The 19,467-nt window shown below is 37.7% G+C and overlaps 5 protein-coding genes across 7 annotated transcripts; 1 reads left to right on the top strand and 4 right to left on the bottom strand.

Annotated features, from left to right (window-relative positions):
- Positions 1-595: 595 nt before the first annotated feature.
- On the bottom strand, positions 596-2,776 carry LOC111482442. The gene is made up of 4 exons (XM_023128223.1): positions 2,258-2,776; positions 1,523-1,913; positions 849-1,400; positions 596-759 (listed from the first exon to the last, which is right to left on the bottom strand). Exons 1-4 carry the CDS (start codon positions 2,731-2,733, stop codon positions 649-651), a joined length of 1,530 nt encoding a protein of 509 aa, XP_022983991.1. The 5' UTR covers positions 2,734-2,776; the 3' UTR covers positions 596-648.
- Positions 2,777-3,940: 1,164 nt separating this feature from the next.
- Positions 3,941-5,864, bottom strand: LOC111481920. The gene is made up of 3 exons (XM_023127531.1): positions 5,092-5,864; positions 4,395-4,937; positions 3,941-4,184 (listed from the first exon to the last, which is right to left on the bottom strand). The coding sequence occupies exons 1-3, from the start codon at positions 5,860-5,862 to the stop codon at positions 4,071-4,073; spliced, it is 1,428 nt and encodes a 475-aa protein (XP_022983299.1). The 5' UTR covers positions 5,863-5,864; the 3' UTR covers positions 3,941-4,070.
- Positions 5,865-8,289: 2,425 nt separating this feature from the next.
- On the bottom strand, positions 8,290-9,576 carry LOC111481853 (zinc finger protein GIS3-like; the record flags this gene model as incomplete). The annotated part of the gene is made up of 2 exons (XM_023127427.1): positions 8,752-9,576; positions 8,290-8,306 (listed from the first exon to the last, which is right to left on the bottom strand). Coding segments are annotated over exons 1-2 (687 nt in total), but the record flags the coding sequence as incomplete, so codon positions are not given.
- A 1,439-nt stretch (positions 9,577-11,015) lies between these two features.
- On the top strand, positions 11,016-12,310 carry LOC111482392 (tropinone reductase homolog). Its single transcript, XM_023128145.1, has 4 exons — positions 11,016-11,143; positions 11,229-11,436; positions 11,512-11,728; positions 11,819-12,310. Exons 1-4 carry the CDS (start codon positions 11,070-11,072, stop codon positions 12,097-12,099), a joined length of 780 nt encoding a protein of 259 aa, XP_022983913.1. The 5' UTR covers positions 11,016-11,069; the 3' UTR covers positions 12,100-12,310.
- A 453-nt stretch (positions 12,311-12,763) lies between these two features.
- LOC111481939 (transcription factor EMB1444-like) lies at positions 12,764-16,941 on the bottom strand. 3 transcript variants are annotated; one of them, XM_023127556.1, is made up of 11 exons: positions 16,783-16,941; positions 16,088-16,574; positions 15,820-16,005; positions 15,356-15,449; positions 15,216-15,257; positions 15,054-15,113; positions 13,778-14,917; positions 13,580-13,684; positions 13,353-13,505; positions 13,139-13,264; positions 12,764-13,069 (listed from the first exon to the last, which is right to left on the bottom strand). In XM_023127556.1, exons 2-11 carry the CDS (start codon positions 16,183-16,185, stop codon positions 12,980-12,982), a joined length of 2,094 nt encoding a protein of 697 aa, XP_022983324.1. In that variant the 5' UTR covers positions 16,186-16,574; positions 16,783-16,941; the 3' UTR covers positions 12,764-12,979. The 3 variants fall into 3 exon arrangements, with proteins under 3 accessions (XP_022983324.1, XP_022983325.1, XP_022983326.1); XM_023127557.1 differs by lacking the exon at positions 16,783-16,941 and having other exon boundaries at positions 16,088-16,750; XM_023127558.1 differs by lacking the exons at positions 16,088-16,574; positions 16,783-16,941 and adding an exon at positions 15,567-15,646 and having other exon boundaries at positions 15,820-15,926.
- Positions 16,942-19,467: the final 2,526 nt, after the last annotated feature.

The following is a 19,467-nucleotide window of genomic DNA, read 5'->3' as shown; positions in this document are numbered from 1 at the left end:
CAGTGATTAATTATTATAATTCGATTCCAAAGACTTATGAGGATGGAGAATAAAAAATAATTTTGAATTTTTAAACTTTTAAGGATATTTATTTTTAAAAAAACCATTATTCTTCGTTTAATTCTTATGTTGGATTTAAATTCAAGTTTGGGATTTGTTGTTTAATTTAATTGAATTTAAATTAATGCAATCAATAATAGTGGGCAGTGGCACATTAATTTATAATTATTTTTACATGCTTTTAAAATGCCATCACTTTCTCCACTTAGTTCATATTAATAATTACACTGAAAAGCAGGCAGCTAACTAATATCTACCCTTTTATTGCACATGTCGTGTTGGCCATTGGGAGATTTTAATTACCCTATTGTTCTAATTTATTAAATCTACCATTAATAATTAATTATAAAATCAGAGGCCTAACAACAAAATTAAAAGCTTATAATTTATTAGATTTTCCCCTTTTTATTTTTTTTATCTAACAGAATATATTTCTAAATTAGAAAATATTGAATAAAGATATATTATATACAAAATTAATATTTATTATTCAATTTTTTGAATTGCAATATATTTATCTAAAAGCGTTGTGGATTAAAATAATTTGATGATAAGCTTAATTACCTCTTACAGATGTGTGTGGTTTTGTTATGGCGGCGTCACACTTTCAAATTGATTGCAGTCTCTGATACGAACTTGCATCAATCCATTTATTGTGTTGTTATCATGGACGACATCACAGCATTGTCTTCGTGGTGCCTGAGGAACACAAAATAAAAAATTATGAATATTAATCAATTATTAATTACATAATATAATATTCCAACACGCCTACCAAATTTGTTTACCTGCCTCCACAGACGGCGGTCGAACTCCGGCGCCGACACGTTGAAATACTCAACCGACAGTGCAGACGCGTAATCCGGCTGCTTACACTCCTTAGTATTATTCTCCACGTATTTCCGGTAGCTGGTCAACGTCCGCCACCTGCGGCCGCCAAATCTCTCCGCCGTATCCAAGAAATAAAGAATGGGTCTTTCACACGGGTTGGAACTTACGGGTCGGGTATCGAAAGTGAAGGACTCATTGGCTTCTGTCTTCCACGTTTGGAACGTGAGAAAGGGCGTGTCCAGTTCCTTGGCCGTGGCCAGCCATGGATATAACTGAACACTGTAACCCCACGACACCGAAACGGACCAGTTACGAGCCATGTCGTAGCAGAAGCTGTGCTGAAGGGCTCGACTTGGGTCCGTTTTGTAAGCAGTGTGGAGCTTCTTAATCGAGTCTGGTCGGGTCATGGCTGGAAATATGGCCTGTAGGTAATCCAGGTGGTGGAGCGAGACCAAGGGCGCCACTGGATGTGCAGCTAATAAACCATATATGTTTCCTCGAATATCCACCTGTTAATTCAACCCATTGATTAAAATAATATAAATCAACATATTTATGGGCGTAATTAATTGAGTACAAAAATGGGCCTACTTCCCATAATTTTTTTGTCATTTTTTGAAAAAGAACCAACCTGATGGAATCCAAGTTCTTTGGTCAACGGAACGCCGATCTCGCTGATGCAGCCCTGGATTTTCTGATCGGAGCCGTACATATCAGCATAACGGTTGATGCAGCCGTCTAGAATTTTAACGAGCACCGCCGCGAGAGGGTAGCTAATGGCGAATCCGGCGCCGCCGTAGGCCATGGCGTAAGAATGAACTTCATCTTGTTCTACGCTCTCAGAATTGCCGCCGATATAATACATTTGATTATGATCGTATTTGCCCAGCATTTCCACCAAATTCTCGGTGAAGAAGACTGTATCATCGTCCCCCATCACGAACCACCTCACATTCTTCAACCCCAGTTCGTAAGTCTCCTTCATTATCCTAGCCACCCGAATTGCCGACCGAAAACCGTACCTATTAATATTATGTATCATCTAATTAAGCATCCGATGTTGAGAATGGTCGGTGGAGAGTCCCATATCGAATAATTAAAGGAATGTAAATAATAAATTTTCATACTATTAGGTTTCTTAAAATAAAAAACAAAATAATTAGAGCTTGAACTTTGTCATTTTTGAATGATACGAGAATAGTCAAACAATTGAAAATTCTAAGAATATAAATAAATAAATGATTAAATAACTACAATTTTTTTTAATTTAAACTTATTTTAAGTCGTGTTGTAAGGTCAAATGTCTCTATCCTCGTCCAATCAATCCAATCAAGCTAGAAATAGTCAATATTAATTTCGATGGTACCAGCAAGTGTAGTTGAATTGGGAGGTGTCGTCGGAGATACGGTAGGGTGGAGAGGATTGTGACCAGTGAAATTCAGGCTTCTCTTCAAGCCAAACAAACCCACGAGTGATGTTCTTCTTCCACCACAGCTCGCAGTAATGGCGTCGCTCGTCCCACGTCTTGACAGAGCCACCAATGCCGAACACAAGATGGGAAATGTTCGTCGGCTGTTCTCCGGCACCGAAAGCTTTCACTTCCCGGTGGTTTGAGATTCGGAGTGCGCCGTAACAGCCATGACAACGGGGGATTTTGTCGTATAAAGTGAGGTAAAAGAAGAGAGAAAAAGAGGCTACGACGGAGATGACAAGAAGGGTTCTAACGAAAAGAGCGAAGACATCAGCTGGCCGGAACACCATAAATTTAAAAGCTTTTAATGAATTCTGAGTGGACATTCTGTTCATTCCTTGGAATTCAGAATGAAAAGACAAGAAATTCATTAAAAGGGACAGAATTTTGGGAATAATGGGTATGAAATTGTAACGTGACTGCGCGTTCTGTTCATGTTCGTGGCACGTTCATATAGAAAAAGGTTTGAATTTTTTTTCTTTCTTTCTTTGTAATGTATTTTAAAAAATGAATGCGTTGCCGGAAAAATTATCAACAAATATTGAATTGTTTGGCCTTTGTTTAGATGGTCAATAGCTTTTTGATATGGTAGTATATCCTTCAAATTTGTTTTACCAAAAATGAAAATTTGTAATTTTATTCTAAGTTTCCATAATAACAATTTGTTCTATTTGACTTCTGTAATTATTTTATTTAGTTGTTAAAAAAAAAAAACAAAATTTAGAGGGTTGGTGAGTGTAATTATTAAGTCATGAGAGTTAATTGAATTGAGTTAAATATTGTGGGTTGAGGTGCTAAATTATTTAGCATTCTTACTGCTTAAACTCATCACTAGTAGATATTGTCGTTCTGCTCCTTATGTATTGTTATTAGTCTCACAGTTTTAAAACACGTCTACTAGTGACAAGTCTCCACACCTTTATAGGGATGCTTCGTTCTCCTCTCCACTTATGAGATCTCACAATCCACCCTTAGGGGCCTAGTGTCTTTGTTGGCACACCTGGGGTCTGGCTCTGGTTCTATTCTAACAATCTAATCTCACAATTCACCCTCTTGGGGGTCACCGTCCTCACTGGCACACCACTTGGTGCCTGACTTTGATACCATTTGTAAGATCCCACAACGGGTGGAGAGGAGAACAAAGCATTCACAATCCACCCCATTGGGGGCCACCGACCTCACTGGCGCACCACTCGGTGCCTGGCTTTGATACCATTTGTAAGATCCCACAACAGGTGGAGAGATGAACAAAGCATTCCTTATAAGCGTTTAAAAATCTCTACCTAGTAGACGTGTTTTAAAACTGTGAGGCTGATAGTGTTATGTAACGAGCCGAAGTGGACAATATTTGCTAGCCCCCGACGAGGGTGGATTGTGGGATGCCATATTGGTTAGAAAGAAGAACAAAAGAATTCTTATAAGGGTGTGGAAACCTCTCCCCAGCGTTTTAAAACATTGAGGACAAACTGAAAAAAAAAAAAAAAATCATATCTACTCGCGGTGGACTTATAAGAAGATAATAATATGCATTAAACTATATTAGATATCAACAAGATTCACATTATTAGGAACAAAGTAAATACAAGGGGATGAATCTTATGGATTATAGGTAATTATTTATTAGATAAGTGGTGGGTGATAATAAGATGACACTTTAATTGATTATATAATATAGTTGTAGCATTATAGTTGGAGTGGGTCGTAGCCCCTACCACTGGGGAGGGGTCACCGTCTCAAAGGGATTGCAGCCTCTCATCCATACATTCACCACATTATCCATACTCGTAGCATTCACCACTTGGCAACATTGTCTACGTGGGGCCTGCCCAATACAATATATATTCAAACTTGGATTATTTGGTAATAAACTATATACTAAAATGAATTCAGCTATATTCAAATTAAAACATGAATTTATATTAATATTTTTAGATAGTTTAGAGTTATTTTATAAGTCCCGTCCCTTCCCATCTTGACTCCCTAGTCTCTCCCTTGTGTCGTTTTCATAAATTGAAGAAAGTATTTTCCATACCTTAATCCAATGGGAAGAGCTGAAGGGTCCGGAAGTCACCACGCGGAAACGCTCCACTTTCTGACCTAATTGGAATTCGTCTTTGCTACACTCTTTTTCCCAAACGTCTAATTGCCTCTTGTAATTGGTTACCGTCCGATTCGGGGATTCCACCAGGTCCAAGAAGAACAGAATCGGCATCTCGCAAGGGTCCGATTGGACCGGGCGGGTGTTAAAAGTGAACGGGCCGTCGCTCCAGCTCTTCCACGTCTCAAAAGTCTGAAAACTCTTCTCCATGTCTTTGGGCGTGGCGAGCCATGGGTAGAGCTGGACGGTGTAGCCCCATGAGACCGAAATGGACCAATTACGGGCCGGGTCGTAACAGAAGCTTTGCTGCAGGGTCCGACCAGGGTCGAGGTTGTAGGCTGTTTTTAAAGCCTTTAAAGCGTCAATTTTGATCATGGTGGGAAAAATGGGTGGTAGGTAGTCCACGTGGTGGAGTGATACCAATGGAGCCACTGGGTGCGCTGCCAATAACCCATATTGGCTTCCTCTAATATCCACCTGGAAATCGTTGCGTTCATTTTATATTTTTGTAAATTTCCCCAAACAAAACCTATAATATCTTAAATCTATTTAAAATTTGACTAATTCAAAATTGGAAAATATAACGAATATTAAAAAAAATATAAATTATATGGAGAGAGAGAAGACTCACTTGGTGGAAGCCAGACTCTTTAGTCAAGGGGACACCAATTTCGGTAACGCAAGCCTGGACTTTCTGGTCTCCACCGTAGAGACTGGCGTACCGATCAAGACAACCGTCCAAAATCCTCACCAGCTCCACCGCCAGCGCATAACTAATCGCATATCCGCCGCCGCCGTAAGCCGTGCCATACAAATGGATGACGTCTTGCTCAACGCTCTCGGAGTTAGAGCCGATGTAATACATCTGATTGTGATCATATTTCCCCAAAACAGTCACCAAATTCTCCACAAAGAAAACGGTGTCGTCGTCGCCCATCACAAACCACCGCACGTTCTCCACTCCCAATTCGAAGCTCTCCTTCACGATCCTGGCCAGCCTTACCGCCGACCTGGACCCATACCAGCAGGTGTAGCTGAATTCCGACGTGTCCGCTGAAACTCTATACGGAGGAGACGTGGCTGGCCACGTGGCGTTGGGCTTCTCGTCCACCCAGACGAACCCACGGGTGACGTTAGGCATCCACCAGAGCTCGCAGTAGCTTTGACGCTTTTTCCATGTCTTGGTGGACCCCGCTATGCCGAATAGAAGGTGGGATATGTTCGTCGGTGGTTGCGATTGTGAGGACTCGACGGCGATTATTTTCCGGCGGTGGCAGTCGGTACAGTTGGGTGGTTTCTGGTTGAAGGAAAAGAGGAGGGAAAGGAAGGCTATAGAGCATAAAACAAGTGAGATTTTGAAGAATTTACGAGATTTTAGTGAATTCTGACTCTGAATCTTCATTGTGTCTTCCAACAATGAAATAATTGCCTTCCTATGGGGTTGTTATTAGGGATCCTAAAAAAAAAGCTGACTGATTTATTATTATTATTGGGCCTTTATGCCTAAGGGTAGTTATTGGGCCGTAAATTAGCTTAAAGGCCCAATATTTACCGTTAGATGTAAGAACTTGATCCAATTACAAAGCAGCTGTCCATTTCTGGAGGCCTTTAAGCTAACTATTGGGCCGTAAATTCTTTTATCGGCCTTTCAGAGTTGAAACTCTAGCCCATGACCCATAAGTTTTGACGGTCGAATTTTGGTTCAATTTAAAGGGAAATTTTATATACCCTTTTAAAAAATGTCCTCTAGATGAAGCGTAACGTGGTCAAGACCAAAATAAAGTACTAAAATGTACTGACAAAATGTTGCCGAAGCGAAAGTAAGATCGATTGTACTCACACCCACACACATAAATAAACAAAAGGACAAAAATTTTATCTACATTTATAAGTAGTAGCCAATCACTGTAATCAAAGTGTTTACAAGCGTATCTCTCACACTCGCTTACTAAGTATTTTCCAATTGCAAACACAAAATGACAATGATTTCACATTTCAAAACAATATTAGACAAACTTTTATAAATGTATAGTAATACTAATTCTCATACGTGAGTAGATAATTCATGTACCAATATATGAGATAAACCAAATGAATCAAATAGATTCATGAACCAAATCTTCACGACAATTGTAACAATATCTTCTACTTATTCATTTGGGTTGAGTTCTAAACTTTTAAGTAGGGGATCGATATATACATAGTATAGAGCATTGAAATGATTACGAATATAGCACCTATCATGAAGGATGATTCCATGTATAGTAAAATATAGTTTGGAATAAATTATATAGCCATTGAGGACAGAAATGAGACAGCAAAGTTGGAATGATGTTATGTCGTATTCCCATGATATATTATAACACAAAACGAGTAAGAAACGACATCAAAGGCCCATGTGCTCCACTGCTCCTTCATAAACCCTAATTCCACCCTCTCTCTCTCTCTCTCTCTCTCTCTCTTTTCATATCCATTAATAATACCTTACAAACCCTAAAACCATTCACATTCTCTCCTCCATCCTTCTCTATTCCCTCTTTAGCAAATATTTCCCGCTGTCTCTGCTTGGCTGTGTACAGAAACAAAAGAGACCCCCGTCGTCAAGTCAAGGGCCCTCCAGGGAGCCATTAACGCATCCCTTCAATCCCTTCCCTTTAATGGTCATAGCAATGCAAATTTGTTGTTTTGTTTGGATGTGGGTTTTAAGAAATCCAAACCCTTTTCAGTTCTCAATTTCTGCTGCCCCTTTTTAATGCGTTGTTCCATCACCCTTCTCTCCTTTTGACAAACCAACATGCTGTTATTAATACCCATCAATTTCCCCCCTTTCTGTTCTCCACCCTTTCTTTTATTCCTTCACAATATCATAACTACGTTCATTCCTTTACGATATCAAGTACGTACGGCTCAATATTTGGATTTACTACTTTTTCATCTTTTTTTTTTTTTATTTTACAGATTCATACTTGTGAGCTTTTACCTGGGGTTGTATTATTTGAGATTTATTTTCTAAAGTAAGTCATTTTTGTTGTTGAAATTCATTCATGGATACTAATTTACCCTAGATGCTAAAAAAGACATAACATGGTTGAGAGTTTGTGCTTGTGAATCATCCAAATGCATCACATCTAGGGTTTAGATTAGTGGGATCTCATCTACGGCTCAGATCTTGTGAATGTTTGATTAATCCACCACACCTAAATGGTGTGAAAGTTATCTTATTTATAATCAAATGAATTACAAAGATATGGAAATAGTAATAAATGGAAATAACAATAAATGGAAAGATACCTATGATAATAAAGCAAATATTAGATATTTGCCTTATAATAAAATATCAAATATAATATATATGGTAAACAATAATTTATTACTAAATATCCTTAACACCCCACCGCAAGCTAAGCGTCGGATTTAAACGAACGTGAAGCTTGAATCTGAAAAATTCAAAAAGGTTGAGAAACACTTTTCATGAAGATGCTAACAACCCGGTTCTTGGTCATCAAAAATTTGCAGAGGGATCGCCGCTCAGCGGCGATGCTGCCTTGGCTTCGGCGAGAATATGTCTAACCCATGAAGAGGGATTGTCGCTTAGCGACGATGCTGTCTTGGCTCTGGTGAGAATATTTCTAACCCCAAGAAGTAGAAGGGGAAACCTAGAGCAAGGGACAAAGACAATGTTGAAGCCAGAAGAGTCGCCACATTGGGCGAAGGAGCCAATTTTGGCGAGAAGGGCAGTCGGAAGAGTCGCCTCATCGGGCGAAGAAGCCAATTTTGGCAGGAAGGGCGGCGGCAACTTGGTTGGCGAATAGGCCAGTGCGGCACCCATATTCCGAAGGTAAATCTCTGCAAAAGGTTGATAAGTTTAGGTTAGGGTTTATGTGAAGGATGAAGGTTTATTGGGAAGAAAATGAGAGAGACTATATTGGCCAAGGGGAAAACCGATTGGGTTGGAAAAGGTGAGGTTGTATGTACAGAGTATGACGAAAGGTGATTTGGAGGTCAATAGGGTGGAGCCGAAGAGTAATCAATCGGCTCCGACTACGGCAGCCATGAAGACTGCCCCTGCGGCGTCAAAACCAGCAGGGGTGGTGGAGAAGAAGATTAGAGGATTCAAAAGCCATTGAAAAGAAAGAATCGGGTTGTTAAACCAAGAGGGCTCTGATACCATGTGAATGTTTGATTAATCCACCACACCTAAATGGTGTGAAAGTTATCTTATTTATAATCAAATGAATTACAAAGATATGGAAATAGTAATAAATGGAAATAACAATAAATGGAAAGATACCTATGATAATAAAGCAAATATTAGATATTTGCCTTATAATAAAATAACAATCCGTCTTCCTCTTCTTGCAACTGGTGTCCACCCCCGCCTCCTCCCGACCACTGTCATCGTCAAACAAACTTGATGTCGGCCAAGGTGGTCCGAAACTGAAATTCAACCCGTCATCCAAAATCCCAATTCCAGCGTGATCGTTGTCTCTAACCCTAGTGCAAGAATTTGTCAAATTCTCGTCTTTCCCCGCCTTTGAAGTTAGTCGGTTCGGGGGCGGTGGATGGACCAAATAGGGTTTAGGGGTAGGAAGATGATGAGAAAAAGTAGAAGAAGAAGAAGAAGAAGAAGAAGGGGAATGAAAGGGGAAGGAATTAGTGAAAGGGTTGTGATTGGGAGTACTTGGGGATTGCTTCAGTCTAGCCCTATCTCGTCTGTGGACATTCATGTGGCCGCCCAAGGCTTGAGCTGAACGGAACTCTCTTCTACAAAAGGAGCAAGAATAAGAGCGTGGCGGCCAAACGCAGCCTCCGAGGCGGCCAGCAGCATCTTCAGCAAAGGCTTGCTCTTCCCATGAGAAGGGGTCCTCATATCCAAAGGGGGTTTTGGTTTTGGAAGATTGAGAATCCACAGAATCATCAAAATCATGTGTTTGTCTCTCTTCTTGTTGCTTCCTCCACATCCAATACAATCTGTGGGTTTACAACTCAGAAACCGGTTCAGAATTTGGAATCCAAGAAAAAGGGTTTGGTAATAAAAAAAATAAATAATGGGAATCTTTCAGATAGAGAGAGAAAGAGAGGAGATGGGATAGCTACACAACAACTGCAAAATGGCTCTCAAAAACACTGCGAAACTCATCTCTTGGGGTAGCCTAATTATATGAAACCAAATTCTTTTTCTTTTCTTTTCTTTTCTTTTCTTTTCTTTATTTTCTCGGTTCATTTCGTATAGTTTTTGGCACACAATTATTTGGCAGCTGCCTCATATATGATTCTAACCCCTCATTTTTATTTTTATTTTTATGCTTTTTAATGAATTTGACGATGTAACATGTCTTGTTTTACTAACATTTGGTAAGTATTAATAAAATGACTTAATCTTTGAGATTTAGTTATAATATTAATCCAACATTACGAAATTGAATAACTGAAGTATAAGGGGGTTTTTTGTTTTCAAACTATAAGGTATAGACAATTCTTGCTCTAATTGGACCAACAAAATATGAACCATTATGTTTCCTACATTTACTCATATATTAATGAGCTTCCAATATTTGGTTTTAAATCACTGAATCACAACATAATGGTTTACTTAACACAAAATCAATCCTTTTTAAAATATTTAAATAGTTAGTCGTTTGAAATTAATCATTTTTTTTTTATAATTCAATAATTTTTTAATGATAATTTGTCGAAAAAAAATATCTTAAATAATTAATTATAATAATCTTGTAAGTTAAGATCAATTGATCAATTGAGTTTATTCAAAATAAATAATATTTTTTTATTAAGTCAAGTTGTTAAAATAATTTTGATTTATTTTTTATGCACAAGTATATTATAAATAATACGCTTTAGGTATTTTTAGTTTATTTAGCTGTCAAAGTTAATAATTATTTTTAAACAACAAAAGAAACTTTTACATGTACTACAATAATCAATGATTAATTATACATGTTATATTTAAAAAAAAAAAAATCAAATATAATTAATGGATCTTGTTCCTCCCAACATAATCACATATATTTCAATTTATTATTATTTATTCTCTATTTCATCTCCCAACTCCTCAGAAATTTGAAATCTCGAAAGTTATTAGATAAAATTAAATTTTTTATTAATAAAAAACAAAATGAAAAAGAAGCTACAAAACCATTTCATTGTTAAAAGCAAAATTTTATTTTGAGAACGCGTTATGCTCTGTATGGGCCTCGTCGCCTCAGTAAATCGGGCTGGGATTGTGGGCTTTTTAGGATCTTTGAAGCCCAGCTCAAAAACCGACCACACGGTCCACACAAAAAGAACTGTGGGATAGAAGCCCATAACATGGGAGAATATGTTTTTTTTTTTTTTTTTCGTTTAATATTTTTGTAGACGTATTTTTAAAAAGAAGTCGAAAAAAAAAACATCAAATGATATAAAATAAGAGATTTGACATGCAACTAGCATGTCGCTATGGACAGTAAGATTTGAACAACACACTCATATAGTACCCTCGTGGAAGGAAGAAAGGGAACGACATAAATTGTGAGAATCTTTTTCTCTCCAAATTTTAATATTATCTTTCCGATCTCTTCAATATCCATTTCATTCTTCAATTCGCTGCAGATGAGTTCCCCGATTCAAAGATGGTCTCTCAACGGCTTCACCGCTCTCGTCACCGGCGGAACCCGAGGCATTGGGTCGCCCTCCAATCATTATCAATCCCACTTCTCATGTCATTCATCTATTTATGTTCTTACTTCTTTTGTTTTATTTTGTTTTCAGATACGCCATAGTTGAAGAGCTTGCTTCACTTGGGGCTGCCGTACACACCTGTTCGCGTACCCAAACAGAGCTGGACCAGAGGGTTAAAGAATGGGAGCGAAAGGGGTTCGAAGTCAGTGGCTCTGTTTGTGATCTCTCTTCAAGATCTCACCGAGAGCAGCTCATTACCACTGTCTCTTCCATCTTCAATGGAAAGCTCAACATTCTCGTAATTCTATCTCTCATTTATTTTCTTTACAAACCCAAAATGCTCAAATTCTGAAAATGGGTGGTTGGTTTTAAGGTGAACAACGCAGGGACGATAACACTGAAATCAGCAGCAGAGCACACCACCGAAGATTACAATAATATAATGAGCACCAATTTTGAGGCCCCTTATCATCTCTCCCAAATTTCGTATCCATTTTTGAAGGCGTCTGGTTATGGAAGTATTGTTTTTGTGTCGTCCGTTGCAGGAGTCGTCGCTTTACCAAAAGTATCAATCTATGCGGCATCCAAAGGTATGGGGTTAGATAAATCTGTGGGTAATGAATGATTGGAAGATTCAAGATTGTTCTTTGACGGTTTGTGGGTTTGTACTTCGATTGCAGGGGCGATTAACCAAATCACGAAGAACTTGGCGTGCGAATGGGCGAAGGATAATATTCGTATCAACACTGTGGCTCCGTGGGCCGTGAAGACTACAATTTCTAAGCCGGATGCGGCGGTTGTGGAGGAATATAGTCGGCTGCTGGAGCGGACACCGGCGGGTCGAATTGGAGAGGCGAATGAGATATCTTCAGTAGTGGCGTTTCTGTGCCTTCCTGCGGCTTCTTACATGACTGGGCAGGTCATTTGTGTGGATGGTGGGTACACAGCCGGTGGGGGCTAGACTTTAGTATGGGCTGTGCATTTGTGTGGTGTAGTGTAACAATGTTTCAGTTTATGTGTATCATCGAAAGTGGCAAAACGTTAAACAGTAGGCACAATGTCTCAGTCTGAAAGAAAATAAAATGTATTAATCGGCCATGTGATGTGATAAGGTCCTCCTTTGGGCATTCATTTTCTATTTTAAGTTTCGGACAAAAGATGAATTAATATCATATCCTCCTCGGTGGTTGAATTAAAACCCAAAGCATGGTGCATGAATCACGTGGTCGCCTTAAGGCGGTGGGTCAGTAACTTAAAACTCCATATATCTTACATCCAAACCCAACAACGCATCAGCCATTGCCAACAGCTGACACCAAAGATGCCCTCTCAAGGAGCCTCCTAAAATGGAGCGTCTATCATTTCTTTGACACTATTCATATCAGTTTAATAATCACGACATTCCACATTAATATGATATTATTCGTATCATGTCCAACCAAAGTTCCTGATACCTTCTTTAGAGCTCTCAAATAACTTCTCTTTAATCAAAACTCGACTCCTTATCTAGAACTTTTTTTGTTTGACAATTGAATTGAGGATTCCACTCATTCACCCGCCTGAGGTCTCAAATATAATAACACACTAAAAATACTCAAAAACTTGAATTAGCAAAAGAAAAAAAATGCCATAAAGGTGAATCTAATATTTATAAGATTATAGTATATACAGATTTCAGTTGCATGCAAATAAACGTATGCGTGCATGTTTCCAGTCTTTTGGGTTTGATCAAATTTTGCAGGTCGACTATACATTACAAGGAAAACGTTACTTTTTGAACATCAAATGTTTCACTCTCTATCAACTTCACCATCATATCTACTTGATGTGGAGGATGTGGCTCATATCCTGCATGACAGTGGATTTCTTTGGCGCTGGAGAAGATGCATCAGAGGCCAGAAAACATCCATTCTATGAAACCCCCTTGGAGCCTGTTAGAAAGTTCAACAAAAACGTTAACTTTACGTTCGCCAATTTGAATAGAACTATAAACTCCATACCTCCACAACGAAATGAGCCCGAGAGTTGTTTGAATGGCGTTCAACCACACCTTTCAATATTGTTAATTCCAAATTTCGGATTATTTGAGCGATCTCTAAGAACAGTTCCGTGTCATTGCATAGCATCTACAGGGTGTTGATATTGATAAATAGTATTAAAACAGACGCTAGCAGCTTCTGAGAAAAAGACATTTAAAAGGAAATCAACAAAAACCTTTATAAGCATGTGTCCATGGTATTCTAGATCCTCTACAACTATGGGGCAAACTTGGAGCTCACTCCCAATATCAAACGCCCGGGTCCAACTTGTCCCATTTGATTGAAAGCTCTCATCCCCAAGATCAGTGCAATACTCAGAATCAAAACCCTATAAAAGCATTTCAAGGCATTCAAGTAGTATAATAAATTCTAAGGCTAAAAGACATTTATTCATATATATACCTCTTCTTGCTGGGCTAGTTGCTTCAGTTTCTCAGCTTGGTCAGTTACCCGTTGCAAGTATAGCATGTGCTTTATGGTTTTCTCTAAGAGACCGTCGATGCTGCACTGTTTGCCATTAGACAAAAAGGAAAACTTAGGGAAAAGAAGCAAACAAAACTCAAATTGACACACCGCGGAAGTTCTTAAGAGTACACATACCTTAGCACCATTTGGGACCATTTGCCTTAACTCTTTGATACGATCCTGGATCAATTGTCTATCCCTTGGCCTTTGTCTTGTCTTAGAAGTCATTTTGATGTCAGGGCTACAATTGAAACGTTTCATCCCTTTCCTATGTCGAGTGATGTCACGGTCATTTTCTTCCAGCTCGTTGATGACTGTAGAGTTCGATGTCGACAAACTAGTTAAAGTTTTCCTGCCTATTTCAGTCGCCGTGGATTCAGGAAAGATCCATAGGGCTGGATCATCCATTACCATTGCGCTTGATTCAGATTCACATGTTTTAGCAGAAAGACTTGAATTTCTTTCGACCGGGGCAATTCTGCCATTGATTGTGTTATTCGAAAATGTATCGACTGAATTAGGAAATGCAGGCATCATAGCATCCAGGAGAAGCTCAATATCACCTTCCTTGAAATCTCTACTGCACAACAAACTTGCGGTTGTATCGTTGATTGTGCTAGATAAATCATATGAGAAATCAGTACTATGTTTCTGTGCAAAAAATGCTGGTCCAAATGCTTTCTGTAGTTCACAGTCATCAGGAAAGCTAAATAAACTATCTGCAGTGCCATATTCTTTCTTGGTCACAAGATTATGTCCTGATTGTTGTTCAACTACATTGTCCACAGGATAAGAGTTGACAATTCGAGGAGTACTCTCAATTAATCCAGTCTCATCGTTTCTCAACCGACTGCAAGGTGGTAGCAGTGATTCCAGTGAAAATAAATCAGAAAACTCCAGCTCACTAGCTCTAATAGATTGATAAAGTGGAGTAAATGACGCTTCCATATTAATCCTTAGCATGTCACCTTCACCGTGAAGAGTTTCCAGCCTAATTCTTCTAGTTACAGTCAGTTCATCTTGAATGGTTACAGACGGATTAAGAGTTGCCACTGGTGGCTTACTATCCTCAATAGCCCGGTGATTTTGAGCTTCCATCATATAAATGGTAAAGTTCGCTTGCTCATTCAAGCTCTCAAAGGGACTAGGCACAACTGACGCACAGAGAGGCCAAGCACCCTTGTGTGGAGCAATACTTGTAGCATTTCCATCAATGAAGTTAATAGCACTGAATCTGTCTTTAATAGAAGCAACCGCCGATAGATTTTCGGTAACCTGAGATTCAATTAAGCAGGGAGGAATCAAATTGTTGTTTAAAGTATTGTACTCGAGGAGCCTTAAACAATCAATAGACTTGACATTTAAAAGAACGGAACTTTTGACACACACCGAAGTTCAGAAAAATACACACCATTTGCAATGAGCCAAGCTGCAACACTCCAAAAGGGAGAACGGGCACCAATAGAATAGTCTGCAAATGAACACAGGATCTTTAAGTTGAAAGCAATAACACGTGCTTTATGTCAAATGCACCTAAGGGTAACAGCATGAGGTGATATCAAAACTATACTACCTTGATACCAGATGCATATTGAATTAGCCATTCAGTAGGACCCTGAAGCAAAGACACGATAAATTATGTTAATGCCCCATTTTTGGAAAACTAAAATAGCTACGTCCTTATATGGAAACCAAAGTGAAATCCGCACACACCTCGTAAATAGAAGCAGAGGTTAAATCGCTGGTAAAAATATTTTCAAGGAAAACCCAACTATGATTTCCAGAATTTGCCACGCTTCCCACAGTCCTGATGTAAGGTTCGAATAAGATAAAAATTAGGCACGTACACTAAGATATTTGAAAGAACAGTACATCTTAAGCACTGTTCACTCACTAAAATAATTCTAAAAAATATGAAGGTTACAAGGACTGATGGTAATGGATCCACAACTGCAAACTAAAGTCCATGGTAGCATGAGATGATAGCCATGGCAACAATGGAATCTGCATCAAGTCCTCAAAAACCTTCATTTTAAGATTCAGCAAGGAAAAATCCAAACATAGACCAAAATTAGCTAGTAAAGTAAACATTTGCAAAGTTTCAGACATATCAACTTTTGTTGGAAAAGCCAAGCACACAAGATGCGAGCTGAAAGTGACAATAAATAGGAGTTTACCCCTCTCCCAAGGCATATTGACGGCAAAACATATCAGCCACTGCTGGATCAACTGAACAATTTCCAGAATCACCATAGTATGACGAAACATGTTCATCCCTGTCTTTAATCATTCCATCTGTTGTGCGTCCCATATGATTTTCCAATTTTGAGTAATTGCAATACCCATCTTCCCAAGTCAATATCCTGATGATAATCAAAGTTCAAAAGTTAAACAGACTGACTATGGAATTAAGCCATAAACATATAGATATATCAAGAATCTTACGTTGAACTATGATACTTAATCTTCCAAAACACAGCATAAATCCATTGTGAATTGCTGCAAAGACTTCTCAACAGCTGGTTGAGAGCCGAAGTCTCCATCCTTCGCTTGAGCGCTTACTCTTCCAGAGCACACAAATATGCAGAACAAATTCGAAACTAACGAAATATAGATTAACCAGAAGGAAAAAAAAAACTCCACTAGCTGCCGCTATATGAACTTCGACCTGCCTGTTTTATTCTTAAACCCGCTCTTCGCTTAATTGGTGGCCCAGTTGAAGCTAATAGCCATAATCCCATCGCTGAAGTAAACCCCCCGCTCCCCTCTATTCTTGGCACTATCAAATATTACCAACGCTAATACAGTTAAAATCTACAGGAAGCAGACAAGGGCTCAGTTTCATTCACAATTTGGGATTCACTCTTCATCAGCAATGAGAAGGAAAATGAAGCAGATCCAACGGACAGAAGAATTCTCAACTTGTGGTGATCTGGGAGGATGAAAAAACAGATGATCAGATTATTTGCCAAAAGAATTGCGTAGTTTTCAGAAGAACACAACAACGGCCCTCGGAGTTCGTCATTACGACTGAGTTCAACACATAAGCTTGAAATACAGAAGAATTGTCTACTTTTTATTAGCCTCCCGTTTTCTGGGAAACCAATCAACAGTTGAGAGAGAGAGAGAGAGAGAGTTACCGGTTTGATGAAAGTTTAGCTTCAGAATCAGACAATTCGAGAGTGTTCAAACTCGGTAGATTCCATGGCCTGTCTCTTTCTTTTTCTTTGTGCAGAGAAAAATAGCAAACAGTTGGTATGAGAAAATGGAGCGGCTGAGTGCTATATTGGCCTTTTCCATTTCACGCGCAATCACCTTTTTATATACACCAACCTTCGCCACCGGTCACCAGTCATCAGTCGCCGCCTGGTCCACTCTCCATCCGGATTCTAATCTCCTATAAATTTTCACTTTTAGCAACTTCTCGAGTCCGGATAGACTTGTAATGCAATTTTTTTTTACCATCATGACCTTTACAACAGTAATTCTTATCCGTTGCTGCTATGTTAAAAGCTTCATTGTTTTTCACTTTAATATTTCTATTAATTTCCAACTTTCATCCCTCATAACACTTTTCAGTTTTAATTTTTCAATTCACAAATTAATTTTATGATTAGAAACCTATATGACTCATTTTATAAACAAAATGAAATTGTTTCTAAAAATAAATTTGATAGGCTTTCAATGATGTACAGCTCAGTTTCAAATTTTAAAACTATAATTAAAAACAGATTTGATAAATTAAAAGTCTACTTTTCAGATTATTATTATGTTTTGGGGTCATATTTATATTTATTCAAATTTTGTGCCTGCATCATTGCAAATAAATACAATCATCCAACAAACATAAAAGATAATATTTTTCAGTAAACTCACTTTTTAAAAAATTATTATTATTATAAAAAATAGTATCATATAGCTTTTCCTTGCCGCCTTCACCTACCTATCTTTACGTCATTTCATTAAGAAAATAATTTATATTTAATTTGTTAAATACAGAATAAGTAGGTGCTCACGTTGATGATAATCGATCTACAAAATGAAATTGGAATTTATAATAATTAAAATCAAATATGGATTGTGGCTTTAAAATTTTACCGCGTAGATAAGTTTTTGTGTTTTTATTTTTTAAAGAAATAATATTATTATAAACACACGTGGCACCGACTTTTTGAAGAGTCATTTTAATTGAATATCTGAACAGAGAAAAGTCATAAATTAGAGATTGGAAATGGAGTGATAGCGATGGGGTATTCTTGGATTCATTGAATTTTACAATCAAACTTATTGTATGGATCTATGATTTTCCAATTTAAGGAATATTCTAATCTAACGGTCCTAATCTAACACTATCGTTAGTGTGTTACAGTTGGACCCAATCCACCACTCTATTTTTTTTTCTTTTAATAATTTATTCCTATGGGTTTATATAGTGTATTTTCTTATGGTATTTGTGTAAAAACATTGGTTTCCTTGTTTTTTTAATTAAAAAAAATACAATAACATTTAAATAAGGCGATCAAGTTGACAAATTTAATTAAAAAAAATTGACAATTCTGATTAAAAAATGACAATTTTAATGTCCTAAATTGCAATATTAGTTATTAATAAAATGCAATGACGGCAAACGAAGAAAGCAACTGTTTGAGATCTCGGAACCACAAGTTTAATCTGTCCTTCCATCAACCAATAGCATTATTTAAAAGAAATAATTAAAAAAACAATAATTATCGGAATCCTCTAGTGCGTGGGCAAAATAGTAATTAATGCTCCAAATGTTTAATTAATTGCAAAACAGTTAATTATCAAAATTTATTTTTGAACTTTAACCCCTTTAAAACCAAAAATAGTAATTAATGCTGGAATGGGTTACTGTCCTAGGGTTGGAGGAGAGGGTACCCCACAAAGAAAGGGACACCTCTGCTTTATGTAGCGTATGGTGGGAGACCCTGTGGAGTGAAATTTAAGGCACACACCAAGACATGATTTAATAGTGAAAGGCACGTACACCTATACCCTTCTGGTCAGCATTTTGGGCACTTTCCTAAATGACCAAAAATTCTGCCTCGGTTAAGATAAGGTTGTTGACTTAATGTATCACCACTTTCTCTTATTTTAAGCTACGATGGTTGATAATGGACTTGCATTTATTATAACACCCTATGTTCAGGATTCCGGCAAGAATTTGAAATTTGATTTCGGCATTTATTATAAATAGTGTTTGAGCGATACCTCTCCCAAATAAAATTTTGGTTCGAAGAGGACAGGTCTTTGTCCCTTATTAGATATATATTATATTTCCATTTATATAAAATCATTTAACCTATAAATTAACTTGTATAGTTACATCCACAAATGCTTTTTAATAAACTGATTTAGAAAGGTTTGAAAAGAATGTCGCGAAACTATTGGTCGTATAAAAAGAAAATGTATTTAATAAAAGCATAACCTTTTTAATTAATTAATTTCTTTTAAGTGATAGGTCCCTTAAGCTTAAATTTACACTAATTTTCATTTGACTATTGGTCCTTTAGTTTTTATTAAAATATTTTTGTATTACCCATGATTTAAAGTAGTTAATAATAGAAAATAAAAAATATAGTGAGGCATTACGTGAATACCCTCTCTATATTGGGCCCATTCTACGGGCCGAGAATTTCATAAACTGGGCCGGATTTAGACCCACACGCTTCTCTAGACCCAAAACGAACCGCAGTGAGCTGAAGAGGATGGCAACATGCTTGTAGAGGGAGAGAGGAGCACGTTTTTCGCATGTTTTTTTTTTTTTTTTTTTTTTTTTTTTTTTTTTTTTTTTTTTTTTTTTT

This window comes from Cucurbita maxima, unplaced genomic scaffold (assembly GCF_002738345.1).
Source record: "Cucurbita maxima cultivar Rimu unplaced genomic scaffold, Cmax_1.0 Cma_Scf00007, whole genome shotgun sequence".
Classification (NCBI taxonomy): domain Eukaryota; kingdom Viridiplantae; phylum Streptophyta; class Magnoliopsida; order Cucurbitales; family Cucurbitaceae; genus Cucurbita; species Cucurbita maxima.
Note: the sequence above shows the minus strand (reverse complement) of the source record. Positions and strands in the feature narration are given on the sequence as shown.